The sequence below is a fragment of the Molossus molossus genome, unplaced genomic scaffold (genome assembly GCF_014108415.1).
Source record: "Molossus molossus isolate mMolMol1 unplaced genomic scaffold, mMolMol1.p scaffold_m16_p_1, whole genome shotgun sequence".
Taxonomy (NCBI): Eukaryota; Metazoa; Chordata; class Mammalia; order Chiroptera; family Molossidae; genus Molossus; species Molossus molossus.
In genome coordinates, this window is record NW_023425344.1 from 251,693,359 (window position 1) to 251,711,056 (window position 17,698).

The 17,698-nt window shown below is 65.9% G+C and overlaps 1 protein-coding gene across 10 annotated transcripts; it reads left to right on the forward strand.

Moving 5' to 3' along the window:
- The first annotated feature begins 1,212 nt into the window (after positions 1-1,212).
- On the forward strand, positions 1,213-17,046 carry ADSS1 (adenylosuccinate synthase 1). Of its 10 annotated transcripts, none has more exons than XM_036267982.1 (13): positions 1,213-1,231; positions 7,978-8,080; positions 10,104-10,166; positions 10,690-10,740; positions 11,243-11,292; positions 12,031-12,138; positions 12,218-12,317; positions 13,020-13,146; positions 13,556-13,710; positions 14,383-14,507; positions 14,838-14,935; positions 16,470-16,619; positions 16,695-17,046. In XM_036267982.1, exons 2-13 carry the CDS (start codon positions 8,024-8,026, stop codon positions 16,745-16,747), a joined length of 1,137 nt encoding a protein of 378 aa, XP_036123875.1. In that variant the 5' UTR covers positions 1,213-1,231; positions 7,978-8,023; the 3' UTR covers positions 16,748-17,046. The 10 variants fall into 10 exon arrangements, with proteins under 10 accessions (XP_036123875.1, XP_036123856.1, XP_036123848.1 ...); XM_036267963.1 differs by lacking the exon at positions 1,213-1,231 and adding an exon at positions 1,246-1,268; XM_036267955.1 differs by lacking the exon at positions 1,213-1,231 and adding an exon at positions 1,270-1,363.
- Positions 17,047-17,698: the final 652 nt, after the last annotated feature.

Below are 17,698 nucleotides of genomic sequence, written 5' to 3' on the forward strand. Positions count from 1 at the left end.
CTTCCACATTGTGATCCCAATGCCCTCCCACCCGAGCCCCGACACAGCCCCTCTGGACACCCCTCCTCTGCCTGCTTGTGACCGTCACAGCCTCACACCCAGCCCTCCTGCCCCTGCTCTAGCTGCTTCCCCGGCTGGTGGCCGGTGGGCTGCTCTCCCTGTCCCCAGCCTGCCACCGTCACCAGGAAGCTGTGGACATGATACCCCGCTCTCTGCGTGTAAACCACACTGTGGCGTTTGCCTCCAGCAGTGCTGGGGGAAAGGAACTATTGGTGTCCCCAAGTGAGAAGAGGGTCTGGGGCACCAAGGGGCCAAGGGACCTGCCCAGGGTCTGAGCCAGGGGCCCCACCTGGAGCAAGGGACAAAGGAGGAGGAGAGTCATGGGCAGTGCAGCCCTTGCTGGGGCTCGAGTCCTTTTTTTTTTTTTTTTTTTTAATAAGTTTTAATTGGATTTTAGAGAAGCAGGAATAGAGAGGTAGAAACATCAATGTGAGAGAGAGGCACTGATCGGCTGCCTCCTGGACGCCCCCTACTGGGGATCGAGCCTGAAACTTGGGCGTGTGCCCTGACTGGGAATCCAACAGGGACCTCTCAGTCCATGGGCGGTGCTCCATCCACTGGGCCACACCGGCCAGGCAAGGGGCTTGAATCCTTCATGCTCCATGGGTGACTTCGTGTGACAAGCCCAAGGTGACTTCCTTTCTTCCTGGGAAGTGTCTTGTCCCCAGCCTGAGAACCAGGAGTCCCCCACAAACCCTCTGCTCTCCAAGCCTTGACCAGAGGTGAGTGGATGGGCTCTGGGCCCACAGGGAGGGGGGGGGGGGGCTAGGGCCCCGTAGGGCACTGCTGTCCCCAGGGACCCCATCGCTGGTCCTTTCTCCCAGGCCCAAGCCAGAGTCCACTTGTGGGATATGTGTGGGCTCAGGCAGTGCACCCAGCTGGGAACTCAAGAGCCCAGCCTACTGTCTGTCACACAGCCTGGCTGGGCACCCAGTCCCCCCACAGGCCGGAGCAGGAAAGAGACCTGGTGTGGGACCTCTCGGTGCGTCTCTGGCTGCTCCCCAGGGCTGCCCGGCTCTCGGATGGAGCCCGCTTGGGGCTCCCGCGGGCAGGCCACAGCGTGTCCTGTTGCTGGGCGGCGGCCCCTGCGCGCAGAGGGGACAGCTGTCCTCTCCGCGGCCACCAGAGGGCGCGCGCGCCGGTCCAGAGGACCCGGGCTCACCGAGGGCAGGTGCGCACCCCCACCCCCGAGCAGGCGGACCCTCCAGGTGGGACGCAGCGACGGGGCTCCCCTTTTGCGAGCCGCACGTCGGAGCGGGAGGAGACCCCCCGCAGTTCTGGATCCCGAGGTCCGGGCCGCGGGGTGGGTTCGCAGCGCCCAGGCCTGCCCCGGGGCAGGGGGAGCCGTCGCCCTCGCGGGCGGGACCCCGGAGCGCGCCGTCTGCCCGTGCGCCCCAAAGCGCCCGCAGGCCAACGACTCCGGCGGCGGCGGGGGCGGGACCGGGTCCGGAGGTCACGAGCGTCACGGGCCCGCCCCCCGCCCCGGGCCGCGCCTTTTAATGGCCGGGACGGGCGGGCTCTCGGGCGGCCCAGCGCAGCGGACCAGCGAGCGGCATGTCTGCGACCCGGGCCTCCAACGACCGGCCCCCCGGCGCCGGCGGCGTCAAGCGGGGGCGGCTGCAGCAGGAGGCGGCGGCGACCGGCTCCCGGGTGACGGTGGTGCTGGGCGCGCAGTGGGGGGACGAGGGCAAAGGCAAGGTGGTGGACCTGCTGGCCACGGACGCCGACATCATCAGCCGCTGCCAGGTGCGCCGGCCTTCCCCATCCAGCCAGCCCCCACCCTACCCAGACTCCCACACGCCTCTTGGAGCCCTTCCCTCCCGGGGACACCTTCCCAGGGCCACCTCCACCGACTCAGGCATGCACACAACACCCACTCACAGGCGCTCACACCTTCCCCCTGCGCGAGACGCCCCTCCCCCTTCCTCCCCCAGAGACCCCCACCCCCACCCAGGCCCACCCCCACCCCTGCAGTGGGCCAGGGCAGAGCTATAAATACAAGTCCTGCTGAGTTGGGGACACCCGATCCTCAGGGGGTGAGTGTGCCAGGGGCATGCCACTGGGCCCTCGAGTGGGAGAGGGGGCAGCGACCCCAGCCCCCGGGGGGTTTGAGGACAACTGGGACACCCCTATTCCTCATTGTTTGGGTCAGGCTTGGGGCTGGCTGACCCACACACGGAGGGGCTGGGTGTTGGGAAGTGTGGGGTAAGTGGGCAGGCACAGCGTCTCTGGGAGGTGACCCTGGGCTGTCTGCGGAGAGGTGGCAGAGGCCAGGGGAGGACCTGAGGAAGGCAGGGTCCTGGCTGGACAGAGGGAGAGGGAGGGGCCAGGGACTTCTGGCCAGGGTGACCAGCAGCGGCAGTGCCACCAAGGAGGCCAGACACAGGCTCTGTCCCCTGAGGGCCCAGGGCAGGACCTCTGCCTGCTGCTGGGTGACGGTCACTGGGCGCTCCCTAGGGGCCACTGCCCCCCACCAGGGCCTCCGAGCCATGCTTGCTGCTGTGGCTGACAGAGGTCACCCAGGGTGCAAAGGGGTTGGCTTTGGGGTGTATGCATTGGCGGTACTGGGGTTTGGAGCCACCAGCAAGAATGCTGCCCAAAAAGGGGTTGGTTGCCCCCTGGGCTCCTTCTCCCCGGTACTGTGGCCTTTCCTGAGCTCCCGCCTGGAGACTGGGGCTCAGAGTCCCCTGAGAAGGGGAACCTCAACAGCTGGACTCCCTCTGCCTGATGTGACAGTGGACTCCTGGGAGCTCCCTGGACTCTGGAACGTCCCCACCCCTCTGTGTCCTAAGCCGTGGAAAGCACACCCTGCCCTCCCCACTGACAGCCCAGGTGCAGGAAGCAGCCCCCAACCCCTGCTGAGTGAGCGAGGAGCCCCTGTGCCCCGAAGCCCAGTGCAGTGTGTGGTCAGGGGGCTGCCCCCCACCCCCACTTTAGCACAGGGCGCCCTCCTCCGGCCAGTCTGCTTCAGGGATGCCCACAGCCCTCCACATAAACTGCTGCCCACCGGGGCCTGTCTCCCCTCCTCGAGGTGACTGCAGTGGCCGTCGATACCCTCGTCCTGCTGCCGCTGGGCTGCCCTTCCAGCTGTGGAGATGGTTCTGGGACAAGCTCTGCACCTGCGTCAGCAGGCCGGCCCTGGCCACTCCCATCCCGGCAGAGAGCCTCGGACAGAGCAGCCGAGGGCCGAGCAGGCTGGGACTGCAGTCTGTCTGGGCAGCTGGCTGAAAGGGCTACAGCAAGCCAGCCCCAGTGGCCTGTCACCTGGCCCTGGGCCTTCCCGGGGGACAGCTGTACTTGCTTTGCTCTCATCTCGGTTGTTTGGGGGCCTGTGGTCCCATCTCATGCCCCGGGTTCCTCCCGCCGTTTTCTTCCGCTCCAGGGCTGTTTCTGGGCAGCCTCCCTTCTCCTCAACGGCCCGATGTCCTGTGTCCCATGACCTCCTTTGTCCCAGGCCTTGCTCCAAGGCCTCACGGGAAGAGGGCAAGTCTTGGTTGAGGTTGAATGAACGAAGGAATGGAACCTGCCAGTGGGCACCAAGCACGGTGCAGCACTGCACGGGTGGGGAGCCAGGGTCACACATCCGCCCAGAGCCCCAGCCCTGAGCTCAGCCCTGAGCCCAGCCCTGAGCACTAACCCTGAGCCCAGCCCTGAGCCCAGCCCAGAGCCCCAGCCCAGAGCCCAGCCCTGAGCCCAGCCCTGAGCCCAGCCCAGAGCCCCAGCCCAGAGCCCAGCCCTGAGCCCCAGCCCTGAGCGCCAGCCCTGAGTGCTAGCCCTGAGTGCTAGCCCTGAGCCCAGCCCTGAGCCCCAGCCCAGAGCCCCAGCCCAGAGCCCAGCCCTGAGCCCCAGCCCAGAGCCCAGCCCTGAGCCCCAGCCCTGAGCCCCAGCCCTGAGTGCTAGCCCTGAGCCCCAGCCCAGAGCCCAGCCCTGAGCCCCAGCCCAGAGCCCAGCCCTGAGCCCCAGCCCAGAACGCCAGCCCTGAGCGCCAGCCCAGATCCCCAACCCTGAGCCCCAGCCCTGAGCACTAGCCCTGAGCCCCAGCCCTGAGCGCCAGCCCTGAGCACCAGCCCTGAGCATCAGCCCAGAGCCCCAGCCCTGAGCGCTAGCCCTGAGCCCAGCCCAGAGCCCCAGCCCTGAGCGCTAGCCCTGAGCCCAGCCCTGAGCCCCAGCCCAGAGCCCAGCCCTGAGCCCCAGCCCTAAGCCCCAGCCCTGAGCGCTAGCCCTGAGCCCCAACCCAGAGCCCCAACCCTGAGCATCAGCCCTGAGCGCCAGCCCTGAACTCCAACCCAGAGCCCCAACCCTGAGCATCAGCCCTGAGCGCCAGCCCTGAGCGCCAACCCTGAGTGAGCGCCAACCCTGAGTGAGCCATGCGCGATCTGGATAAAACCCATGGCCCCAGCCCCGAGTCTCCTCCCAACCAGGACCCTGTCCACCCCAGGCTGGTAGCTCATGGCCCCTGAGGAGCTGCCGGCGCCCCTGCCCACACCCTGCCCCTGCTCACCTGTCTGCTCCCTCTGTCCACTCGTCCTGCACAGGGGCCAGTGTGGGGGGTGGACCCCGGTGGAAGAGCTGGTCCCTGTCCCGAGTGAGCTGGTGCTGATGGGTTGGGGGCCACATCACGGGAGAAAGGCCAGGCCGGCACCTCTCTGGGAGCTTGGCCCAAGTGGGCACTTGGTGGCCGTGGTTGCCATCTCAAGCCTCAAGGAGACCTGTGGGGTGGGGTGGCTGAGTGGGTGTGAGAGGTGGGAACCTGGTGGGTCAGAGGTCAGTGGAGGCCTCGAAGCAGATAGTGGGGTATGAGGTCAGGGACAGATACCAGAGAGCAAGGCCGGGATGTGTGTGGGTGATAAGGCACCCAGTGTGTGCTCCATCCAGGGGTGCCCCCCAGCGTGAAACAAGGGAGTGAGGAGGGCGTGGAGAGGGGCCCCTAGTGGGACATCAAGGTCGGATGTCAGGGCTGCATGAGCCTTGGGGTGCCAAGGAGGGTGGCAGAGGTCATACAAGGTGACTAGGCTCTCCAGAGGCAGGGTGGGGTGGGGGGCGCCCCAGGTATGTGTTGCATGGACCAGGGTCACCACTGATGCTCTCTGGGGACAGGCTGTGCCCGTGGCTGGGCCTGAGCTGGCTAAATGCCTGCAGGGACAGGAAAGGTCAAGCTGGTCAGATTTCTGAGTGGGCCAGCCTCGGCCTTGGTCCTCTTCCCGTCTGAGAGTGAGCTAGCCCCCCTTTCTTAGATCCGTGACATCAGGGAGGCAGCTGGTGTCCACAGGGGACTTTGCGTGCCAGGCCAGGCCCAGCAGGGGACAGTGGGAGTGGGAGGGGCTTCCGCGCCCTGGGGAGGGCTGAGGGCTGTGCCCGACCCCCGGCTGCACCTCGGCCGAGGCCGAGGCCGGCCGCTCTGCCAGCCCCCACTGCCCACCGGTCCCCGGGGGTGTGGCTCCAGCCGACGGTGAGGCTGAGGTGTGGGAACAGCCTCGGCTGCCTGGTCCTGGGATGGTCCTGGCTCACCGTCAGGGGGCACCGGACTCAGAGCCTCTGGAACCTGCCCCCCTGGGATGGGGAGGCCCAGAGCAGCCCAGGAGGCAAGGGCCCCTCCTCGGAGGCCAGGCTGGGCTGGGACAGGCTGTCCCGCATCTCCTGTGGGACCCTGGGCTAGCTGCCCTCTCCAGATGGTGTTGTAAACCAGCCTGCAGTCCGAGCGGCCCTTGGCCCACTTCTTGGGCCTGCAGACGGCAGCTGGGCCAAAGCCTGAGGAGGGCAGGTGGGGTGTCCCTGCCACGTGTGCCCTAGGGGAGGACAGGCCAGGGTCTCTGGCAGGGTCCCCTCGGCCTTTGCAGTGAGCAGGCCCTGGGCTCTGCATCCGGCCTGGCTCATGCCCCTGGGAGTGGCCTGCGGGCTGAGGCCCGGCCTGCAGCTGGCAGGGGTCATCTGATGCCCACTGGTCCACGGCGGCTGGTGCCTGTCCCTAAGTGCCCGTGTTTACCCCAAACAAAGGTGGGGTGCTCCGAGGCTGTCATGCGGCCCTGGGCACTGGGCAGGGAATGAGGCAGCGTGGCCTGGGCTCTGCCGCCAGCTCCCCTCTCTGGGGGCCTCAGTTTCCCCCTCTGTCCCTGGAGGCCACGCCCCCAGGTTGCCCCTCCTGTGGGTGTGGCTCCATGTGGAGAACCTCTGGAGGGCGGAGCAAGGATGGAATCCCCGGGAGGGGCAGGGACCCCCAGGCCTGTCGGTCGCTCGTGGGCGTCTGAACTGCCAGCTGTCCCTTCTGACGGCCTGAACCAGCAGCCCAGGGCAGAGGGTCTCCTGGAAGGCCCATCTCCCCCTCCCTGTATCTGCATCCCCCTCCCAGCCCCGGGGGCCGCCCAGTTCCCCTCCCAGCACGGGCTCCGTCCTGAGCCCCCAAGGCCCAATGCCCTGCCATCCTCACCCGAGGGGCACCCTCCTAGGTCCCAGGCCCCGGACACTCCTCCGGCACCCGTTTCCCCCCGAACGTGGCCGTTTCCACAGCCACGCCCCTGGAGAGCAGCGGCCCACCCGTGGGGTTGAGCTGTGGGACCTGGAGGGCCACCGGGACGCACACCTGGACAGCGGTGACCCCAGGCGTGTGACCCCAGGCATGTGGGGTCACCTGGGAACAGGCCTTCACACCCTGGGGCAGCAGCATGGGGGCACCCAGAGGGACCTCCCACATGTGTCATGAGCAGGATACCCGTCTCTGGGACCCCTGGTGGGATGGGTTTCCAGGGGGGCCCTTGAGGGGAGCAGGGGTGGAGGGCTGGGCTCCAGCCCACTTCGGTTAGCGATGCGAGGCCTGAGGTCCCCCGAGTCTGCCTTTCACTGCCCGGTGGCCCACCCAAGCTGTTTAAGGGGGACCTTTGAGAGAGGCAGTCTGTCCAGATGAAGCGCAAGCAGCCGGTGCCCCAGGAGGGGTCGGGGAGCAGGTGTCCTTCAGCCTGCCCGGGGTGGGCAAGGAAAGGCAATGAGGGCCCCACCCTGCGGGGCCCTACGGGGCCCTGTGGGGGTGGGGGTGGGGGGGTGCTGATGCTCCTCAGCCTGCAGCCAGGACTCCCTCCGCAAGACCGGGTGTGGCAGGGAGGAGTCCCCATCGGGCGCCTGTCTGTGGTAGATTGGGGCAGGTAGGTGGGGCCGGGCTGGGCAGGTCCACAGTCTGGGCCCCAGCAGGCGTGTGCCCCTCCCCAGGGCTCTGCTTGCTCTCTGTGGGGACCCAGGAGGGAGGGCAGCCCCGGGGTCTGAGGGCCCAGGCCCCAGGGACCACAGTGCCCTCCAGTGGCAGGACATGGGGCTGCAGGCCGGGCCTCCCTCTGTCGGGCCCTCTCCTGCCAGCCCCAGCCCACGTCAACAAAGGTTCCACAAAGGGGCTCCTGTGGCCTGGTGTCCCCCAGAATAGGGCTGGCCTCAAAATTTCTTTTTTCGTTCTATTCTTAAGGGGAAGGTGTGGGCCTAAAGGGGAGCTGCTGTTGGGGGTGAGGAGCACTGGCCCCACTCGTCCGAGACAGCACGTGTCCCCCAACTGTCTGTGTGGGGTGCGGCAGTGGGGCCCCTCACTTCTGCATGAGAGGAGGCCCAGAGGGGCTCTGTGCGCGCCCCAGCTTCAGGCTGCACTGAGACACCTGGGGGTCTTGGCGTGTACCCACAAGACAGTGCGGGTGCTGGAAGCAGCCTGGGCCGGTCTCGAGCAGGGCACGAACCCAGCACACCCCAGACCGGCACCAGAGCCCAGCTGCCCCTGGAGAGACTCCCGGAGTCCGGTTGGACGGTGTCTCCCGATCCCTGGGGGCCAGGACCTGAGTGCCCCGCGTCAGAGCTGGGAGGCCCGGAGCAGGGCTGGGTGCAGGGCGGCTCTCCCAGGGTGGCCCAAGCCCGGGGGCTCCTAGACACTCAGTGGGTTTCTGTCCCCAGGGGGGCAACAACGCTGGCCACACCGTGGTGGTGGACGGCAAGGAGTATGACTTCCACCTGCTGCCCAGCGGCATCATCAACACCAAGGCCGTGTCCTTCATCGGTGAGTGCCCCCCCCCCCGGGCCTTGATGTGCAGGGGTCCCCGGCTGTCCCTGCACGGCCTGCTCAGCCAGGCCGAGGTTCGAGATCCCGGGCCCCGTCCGGAGCCCTGGCTGGAGAGTCTGATCTGGGAGCCTGTCAGCCGCATGGGACAGGTGGGGGGCAGTCAGGATGCTGCCCAGCCTGGGCCAGAGGGGGAGAGGGTGCCCGAGGCTCCGCTGAGCTCCCAGACCCCTGAGCAAGCGCGTGTGCATCGTGTGGGTGAGTGTGCTGCACGTGAGTGAGTGTGCCCGTGCTGAAGCACACCTGCCCAGGTGTGCGTGTGTGCGTGCGGGTGGGCCTGGCTCCCTGCCTGTGGATGGAGCGGAGCCTGGGTGGGGACACTGCTGCTCCTGGCCGCCGCAGGAGCCCTGTGCTGCAGACGGCCCTCCTCACTCCACTCTGCAGGGTCCTGCCCCCGGCCCAGCCCCCTTGCCCTCCCTGCAGCCACTTGTGACTTCTGGGGGCTCCTGAGAGACAGAGCCACCCCCAGGACCATGGATCGCTCCTTTTCTTCCCCCCTCCTTGGTGTCTCTCTCTCTCTCTCTCTCTCTCTCTCTCTCTCTCTCTCTCTCTCGGTCACAAGGCCCCGCTGCCTGTCCTGGCCTCATCTCTTAGCCTCCCTTGTTCAGAGACACTGGTCCTGGTCCCCCCGCCAGGCCCCTGGGACAGGCTCTTCGAGCTTCCAGTACTTTTCCTTCTGGTTCTTCCTATGGCTGAGCACCCTCGTGACTCCTCTGCCCCTCCCCCTCAGGAAGCGGGGGCTGCAGGGGTAGGGAAGTGCCCAGCGCTGGCCCACCAGGAGGGAAATGTGGGCTGAGGAGGAGGTCCCCGATCGCCCCTCCATGCGGGTGCAGACCTAGGCTCCAGCGTGGCTGAGGACATGACCCCCAGCCTGGCCTGGCAGGGTGGCCCGGCTACAGGAAGCCCTCTCAGCTCCCGCCTGTCGGCTGCCCCCACCCCGCGCCAGGCAGGAAGCAGGCCAAGGAGGCACCACTTGACGGCGGGGGGTGCGCTCTGCCCGGTCTCAGAGGATCCTTCAGGGCCAGTGGCCGGGGCCCAGGCTGGACAGTCACCAGAGTGCATCAGCGGGGGCCAGCTCGTCAGTCAGCGTGGCCAGGCGGCCGAGAATGCACGTAGCGAGGGCTGAGGGCGCTGCGGTTCACGGGCCTCCCCTCAGCTTGGGACAGCCCAGCCCTGCCCTGTGGCCATTCCAGGATGCGTGGCATTTAGGTGACCTTTTGTGCTCAGCGTGGCTTGCGTGGCCTCTGAGTCACTGCCATCTGGACAATGTCCTGTCTTCCTCAGCTGAGCCTGTGCCACTGCCAACTCCGCGGGGCCAGCTCCGGAGAGGGTGGCCCTGGCCCAGCAGCCTGTGGTCCCAGAGGAAAGGGCAGCGGTCGGCTCTACCTGGACCCACGGGGACGTGCGACTTTGGGCCACTTGTGCCGCCCACTTTGGTTTTATGTCTGGGGCAGCAGGGCTCCCGGGAGCTGACAACCCTCTTGAGGCGTCGCTTGGGCCGTGGAATTCACCCACGGCTGCACGGCCGTCGCCGCGTTCCGTTTCGGACATGGCCATGGCCGGTGCACCGTCCGGGGGTTCACATTCACACCACTGCGTGATCATCCCTGGGCATCCTCACCTCCCTGCCCGCCCCTGTCCGTCTCCACCCTTCTGACTGCTGCTGGGACCTTTGTGAGTCACACAGCATCTGTCCTCCTGCACCTGGCTTACGTCACCGAGCACGACGTCCGTGTCGTACCGGTGTCTGAGCCTCCGTCCTTTCTAAGGCTGAGTAACTTTCCACGGTGTGGCTGGACCCCAGTAGGTGACCCCTCCCGCGTTGTGGACGCTGGGCTGCACCCTCGCCTCCGCGGCTGGGACCGATGCCGCTATGAGCGTGTGGTGCCCGTTTCGTGCCATGGTGCCCGTCCGAGTCGCCAGCATCTGTGATACAGGGCGGCCTCCTGTCCGTGTGTTGCAGGCAACGGGGTGGTTGTCCACTTGCCGGGCTTGTTCGAAGAGGCAGAGAAGAACGAGAAGAAAGGTAGGTCCGAGCCCCACGCACAGGTCCTGGCACCGGAGTGTCGCCAGCGGCCGGGTCCGCCGGTGCCTTGCCGTGCAGTTGCTCTGGTGGGCTGACTATGCCTTCCAGCAAAGATGTGGTTCCAGGGGCTCCTCAGGGACAGGGGGCAGGCAGGCGGTGACTGGGGCCACCCGCCAGGGCATCTGGGCGACTGAGGCCCTGTGAGGGTTGTCTAGGGGCCAGCTGACCATGACGCAGCAGCCCCAAGTCCCCGAGAGGTCGTGAAGGGAGCAGGGCCTCGGCCTCGGGGCTCAAGTTCAGGGCAGGTGTGGGAACCTGACCCTGGGACACGGGAGCCAGGAGGTGCCAGGATGGGGGCCCCGTGAGGAGATAAGTGCTGCAGGAATGTGGGGGGCATCCCCTGGGGTGAGGCCATGAGGGGAGGGCCGTCAGCGCTGAGCACGGGGGGTGGCCTTGGCTCTTGCCCGGTGGGCGCTGGGGGAGCTGGCCCGTCTCAGCCCTCCCGTCTGTGCCGTCACCACAGGCCTCAGGGACTGGGAGAAGAGGCTCGTCATCTCTGACCGAGCGCACCTCGGTGAGTGTCGCCCCGTGAGCAAGTGACCCGCCCTGGCCCTCTCCCCAGGCACAGAGCCATGGAGCTCGGCATGGCCTTCCCAGGGCACCGGTGGTCAGGGGGACCCGCGGTCACATGAGTTGGTGGGGAACAGAGGCAGCATTCCAAATCGTCCCTCTTTTATTGTAGTCCTCACCTGAGGACATGTTTGCATTGATTTGAGAGAGAGAGAAACATCCGCGTGAGACAGAAACATCAAGCAGGTTGCCTCCCGGACGCGCCCCTACCGGGACTCAAACGTGCGACCTGGGTTTGTGCCCTGACCGGGGACCCAAACCCAGACACTCTGGCGCGTGGACGATGCTCCAGCCACCTGACCACACCGGCCAGGGCCCAGTGTGTCCCCTTTCAAACCGGACCGCCTTCCCTCGGAGGCCCGGGCGTGCGGCAGGCGGCCTGTAACCGTCGTCTGTCTCTCCCCCGGGTGCCCTCGCCTGGCCCCGCAGTGTTCGATTTCCACCAGGCGGTCGACGGGCTCCAGGAGGCGCAGCGGCAAGCCCAGGAGGGGAAGAAGTGAGTGCCCGAGGCGGTCTTGTGGGGCTTCATCCACAGCTGGGGTCCCGGGGCGTGTCCTGCCCAGGGGACCGGAGGGGAACCTGGATCCGGAGCCCCTGGAGAACCGCCCCATCAGTTCACCCCCAGCCTCCTCTCCCTGGGTCACACCATCCACACTGGCTGCCCCCCCCCCGGAGGCTGCCCATGCTGCCTGTCACCTGTCCCTGGGACCCCTGGCCAGCCTGGACCCACACACAGGCCACACCCCACACCGCACCCAGATCCTGCTGGCACCTGATGGTCCTATAAGTGCCCTGTGAAGATATCTGTGAGGAGGCGGGGTGACTCCTCTCACACACGTGTGCACACGCACAAGTACACGCTCACGTGGGCCAGACTCAGGTGCCCATGCTGAGCCTGGAGCCTGGCAGTGGGTGCAGGGTGGGCACGGCTGGCTCCCAGGCCCCAGGAGAGGGACAGGAGGGCATGGTGGACGCTGGGCCCAGAGCAGAGGCCAGGGGACGAGGGGAGGATTAGTTTGGGGCCCAGCACCATCTGCCACAGCCCCGTTCCTTGGTTCCCTGAGAGGTGGCCGTTTGAGGAGTCCGGTGGGTTCTCACCGCCGCCCAGACTGCTGGGCACTTCGCTGAGGAGGTGCCATACACGGCATCCAGGGATGGAAATAGGGCCGGGCCCTGGCGGGGACCCCTGAGCCCTCAGGCAGGCTCCCGTGCTCACAGCTGCCCCGTCTCTCAGCATCGGCACCACCAGGAAGGGGATCGGACCAGCCTACTCCTCCAAGGCGGCCCGCACCGGCCTGCGCATCTGCGACCTGCTGTCCGACTTTGACGAGTTTTCCGCCAGGTACCTGACGCCCGCAGCCCCTGGGGGGGACTGGCTAGCGAGAGGGGCTCGGGGATCCAGCAGGGCCGAGGGGACCCAGTCACTGTCACCTCTGCAGGTTCAAGAACCTGGCCCATCAGCACCAGTCCATGTTCCCCACCTTGGAAATAGACATTGAAGGTCAACTCAAAAGGCTCAAGGTAGAGTGAGGGGGCCGAGGCTGGGGCCAGGGCTGGGGCTGAGGCGGCAGGAGCTTCTGACGACTTATCTCACGGGGTGCACCCTTTCCGGGGCAGTATTATGGGGCTGCTGGCCTTCTTAGGGCCCATGAGCCTCCTTTGTGAGCCCCCGGCCAGAGGGCCAGTCAGGAGGTCTCAGGAGGCCAGGCGGGCGCCGGCCGGGCCCTCATGTGCCTTCTGGGGGAAGTGCCAGGATGTGTGGGGAGGTGGGGGGGGCATTGCTGTTTCACCTGAGGCAGGTAAAGTCCCTGCTCACTCGGAGAGAGGCAGATGGGGTGGGGACAGGCAGCTATCAGCACAGGCCTTCTGGAAGTTTCCAAGGCTGGGATCCTGCTCCTCGGACCTCTGTCTGGGCTGTAAATGAAGATAGATGGACCCATAGGGACACAGTCACACTGGATTCGGGTCCACCCTAGGGACCTCATCAGAACTTGGCCTCGAAGTACAGCCCCATCCTGAGGTCCTGGGGGTCAGGGTTCCAACCTGAATTGGGGGACCCACTGCACCCCGTGATGGTGGCTGAGGGCAGTGCTGGGTGTCACAGACAAGCCCTGGGTGGGGTCGGGCTTGCAGACCAGGCCCCGGACTGGAGGAGGTGGTCTGCATGGGCCAGGCTGGCGGGAGGGGGCGGGGCACCCCCGTGGCCACTCTCCTCCCTCGCAGGGCTTTGCCGAGAGGATCCGGCCCATGGTCCGAGACGGCGTCTACTTCATGTACGAGGCGCTCCACGGCGCCCCCAAGAAGATCCTCGTGGAAGGCGCCAACGCGGCCCTCCTGGACATTGACTTCGGTGCGGACCGCGGGCCCGTCTCCACGTGTCTGCTTGGGCGCGGGCACAAGCAGGCCCCTCTGCGGCCACGCTGCCACCCCTGCCACAGAAAGGGCCACAGGGCCTCTCGGTCGAACTTCAGCCGAGAGGAGGGAGGACCCCAGGGACCCGACAGGGTGGGATGGTTCGGGCCACGCCTCGGACTGCACCCCCCTCCCCGACCGGGGACACAGACGAACCGCGGCCGCCTGCGGCTGAGCAGCCTCCTCCCTCCCGTCCCCCCAGGATGGTCCCTGATACCGCTCTCCCTGGAGACCCCACTGAGGGGCCGTGCAGGGGCTTATCCACCATGCCCTCTGCCCAGAGGGTCCCCTGGGCTGGTGTGATCTGTGGGGGTGGCAGAAGGGCCCCAACTGGCTCTGTCTTTCAGGGACCTACCCCTTTGTGACGTCATCCAACTGCACAGTGGGTGGCGTGTGCACGGGGCTGGGCATCCCCCCCCAGAACATAGGCGATGTCTACGGCGTGGTGAAGGCCTACACCACACGCGTGGGCATCGGCGCCTTCCCCACTGAGCAGATCAACGTGAGTCCCCAGCCCGGGCAGGACCCCCCGGGGGTGCAGAGGGGCCAGGCGTCGGGGTGGGGCGTGCAGCGAGACGTGGGTGGGGCTGCGGGCTCCGTCAGCACGGCACCACGTGGCTCAGGCACACACGTGTCCACACAGCCTGGGCCCCACTGGGGGTGCTGCAGGCGAGTGGGGTCAGGGACGCCCCTTGGCTCAGAAAGGAGTCCCCAGGATGCCAGCAGCCTGCCTTTGTCCGCCTGGCCTGGCGTCCCGGTGGCCAGGAGGACAGGAGGCCTGGTCCTGAGCAGGCGTGTGAGGGCCAGAGCGGGAGGGGCACCATGTCCAGGAGTGTGTGGCAGCTGCGGCGGGCAGGCGACATAGGGATAGGCATGGGGACCAGGGGAGAAGCCGGCTCACAGCCCGCAGGCCCCCAGCCGAGCCACAGGACAGCTGCCTTCTGATCTCACTCCCCGCAGTGGGCACTGAGGAAGGAGGTGGGCGAGGCTGCCGGGGCCTCCCTGCGACCCCCAGGCCTGCGAGCGGAGCCTCAGCTGGGGCGCAGTTTGCAGGGTGCAGCTTCGAGCCCTGCCCCGAGGCACGGGTTGGGGGAGGGGAGGAGCAGAGCGCAGGCGGGCAGAGGCAGGCCAGGCTCCGTTGACGTGCGCGGGGACCCGCCCTGCCCGCACACAGGAAATCGGCGACCTGCTGCAGAACCGCGGCCACGAGTGGGGTGTGACCACGGGCAGGAAGAGGCGCTGCGGCTGGCTGGACCTGATGATTCTGCGCTACGCTCACATGGTCAATGGGTTTACCGCGTAAGCGCTTGTTGCGCGTGGCCACCCCCATACCATCCACGCTGGGACTGTCCCAGGGTCCCCAGACCCCAGCGGAGCAGCCGGAGCCGGGAGCCCGGGCTGGGGGCCAGAGCCCGCTCCTACAGGGCGAGTCACTCCATCTGGACTGTTCCGCACGCGAGGCCGCCGTGGCTGTGGGAGGGTGCCCCAGCCTGCCCGCTGCCTGGCTCCTGGAGCACCTCAGCTTTATCTTCTGTTCACTGAGGCAGAGGAGGAGCGTGGGAGGCAGGCAGGCAAAGCCACGAGCGCAATGCCAACAGCTTCTCCATTTGTCGTCCTGGTTTTGGACAGGCTGGCTTTAACCAAACTGGACATACTGGACGCCCTGGACGAGATCAAAGTCGGCGTCTCGTACAAGCTGAACGGGAAAAGGATCCCCTATTTCCCAGGTATGAGGGGGAGGCGGCTTCCCCTCGGGGGCATCTGCACCCGGCTTGGGGCAGACGTGACCAGTGGGTCCTGGAGGCGCGGGGAAGGTTTCGCACCTGCCTGGCCACTGGCTGTCCCAGCTTCTCACACCGACGGGGCGGCCTGGCCGGCTCTCAGGGTGGCTGTGGGTGCGCCCCAGTTTGGGAGGGACTGGCCTGGTGGCAGGTGGAACGGAGCCCGGCACCCACCCCGGGGCCCTGGGGGACCCACCTCGGTCAGCAGACGAGGACGCTCTGGTGGACCTGAGCTCTGCCGTGGAAAGATGGCAGTCTGACCTGAGAACACACTCGCTCGGACCCTGTCGCTGGGTTCCCACTGCCACAGACCTATAGAGAGCAGGCAGGCCGTGCCGTTCTCCTGGAGCTCACCGTCACTCCGGACTCTGGACGTGGGTCACTTTCTGACCCACTCCCACCCGCGGCTTCCTCCCTCGCTGGCATGGACGGGCCGCTCCCCCTCCCTGTCTGTGTAGACCCACCAGTGCCTCCCAGGGTCCCTGACTCACCCTACTGACCCTGCCCTTCGACGTGTGGTGTAACCCCGGGGTCAGGGCTCGGGACTGTGCAAACTCCGAGGGGGCTGAGGCTGGACATCCTTGGGGTGGACGGCTTGTTCCTGCATCTCCCATTTGTGAGCCCAGGGTCCCTTCCAAATGGGGTCCCTGCCCGGGAAGGGGTGGGGGCATAGCTCCTTCACAATGTCTTTTTTTTTTTTCCTTTATTGATTTTTAGAGAGAGGAAGGGAAAAGGAGAGATATAGAGAAACACTGATGAGAGGGAACATCGATTGGCTGCCTCCTGCAGGCCTCCCACTGGGGATCAGGCCCACAACCTGGGCATGTGCCCTGACTGGGAATCGAACCGGCGACCTCTTGGTGCATAGGTCGACGCTCAACCACTGAGCCACACCAGTCGGGCTCCTTCAGGATTTCTTAACACTTTGTTTTTAATCCTCACCCGAGGATATTTTTCCATTGATTAATCATTAGAGAGAGTGGAAAGAGGGAGGGAGAGTGAGGGAGAGAAAGGGAGAAACATCGATGTGAAAGGGACACATCAACTGGTTGCCTCCTGCACAACCCCAACCCGGGCTGGGGATGAACCGCAACCGAAGTACGTGCCCTTGACCAGAATCAAACCCGCGACTCTTTGGTCCAGGGGCCGCGCTCTAACCGCTGAGCGACACTGGCCAGGGCCAGGGCAGGATTTCTTAACACTTCTAAGTCTCAGAGCCCCTTAGAATGTCCTCAGCTGAGTCACTCGAGGGCATTCCAGCGGCGAACCCGTGTGCGGCTGGCCGTGTCCCCCTGGTAGGGCAGCGGTACATCCGCTGTCCGAGCACCACTCTCTGACCTTGAAGAAACCAAGCAGGGCGGCTTGCCCTCCTCGCCGCTGAGCCCCCAGGGGAGCAGGCCCCAGGCTGGGGGTCCCAGCTACCCAGCGCCTGCCCGGCGTGGAGCGGACGTGAGGACAGTGCCACCCCATGTGTCCCCAGCTAACCAGGAGATCCTGCAGAAGGTCGAGGTCGAGTACGAGACGCTGCCTGGGTGGAAAGCTGACACCACGGGTGCCCGGAAGTGGGAGGACCTGCCCCCGCAGGCCCAGAGCTACGTCCGGTTTGTGGAGAATCACGTCGGAGTGGCAGGTGGGTGCCCCGTGCCTGGCGCCGCCCCCCCCCCCCCCCACGGCGCCCCAGCCTGACCAGCCTTTTCCCTTCCAGTGAAATGGGTTGGTGTCGGCAAATCGAGGGACTCAATCATCCAGCTGTTTTAGACCGTGACAGAGCGGATCCCAGCACGCCCTGTCCCCGCCCCCGGAGGCAACGCTGGTGCCATCAGAAAGATGTAGGAAAAGATTTTCTGGACTTTTATATTTCTCCTGAGCCTTCAGCTCACCTGCCGATTTCTGGGGTCCCATTAAACATCTGAAGGCCGGCCCTGTGCACCCGTTCACGACCCTGCTGCTTGAAGGAGTCATGGGGCCCAAAGTGCGGACCTTTGGTGGCTCATTTACATCACATGCTGTGTGTCTGGTGGGAGCAGTTTAGCAATAAACATCCAAGAGCCACTGAACGGTAGTGGTCACGCGTGTCTTGTTCTGACTGTCCTTTTGTTTTGACTTTTTTTAAATATATACATTACATGCTTTATTTTTTTTCTTCATTAATTTTTTAGAGAGAGAGAGGAAGGGAGAGGGAGAGAAAGATAAAAACATCAATGAGAGAGAACACTGATTGGCTGCCTCCTGCATGCCCCCCACTGGGGATCGGGCCCACAACCTGGGCATGTGCCCTGACCGGGAATCGAACCGTCGACCTCTTGGTGCATGGGTCAACGCTTAACCACTGAGTCACACCAGCCAGGCTTGTTTTGACTTTTAACACTAAAAGGTACCACCAGCGCTTTGCGGTGACAGCAGTCTGGGTGACCCTCGTGTCTGTTGTCACAAAGCCAAGAAGTTTGTTGGCTCAGAACTAGCCCATGTGAGGGAGACCACAGCAGTGAATGTGTTTTCCAAAACCAAACATTTAAAGGAGTTCGCTCTAGAGCCCGAGCCCCTTCCTCTGCTGGGCGATGGAGCCACCCTGCCCGTCTATGTCCGCGAGTCCTCACCCGGGCCTCTGGGTCTCAGCGGAGGGACCCCTGGTCGCCAGCCTGCTCCTGGCTGCACTCGCCCTGACCAGCAGCCTCCTGCACAGCTCCACAGGGTTTGGGGTCAGTTGAG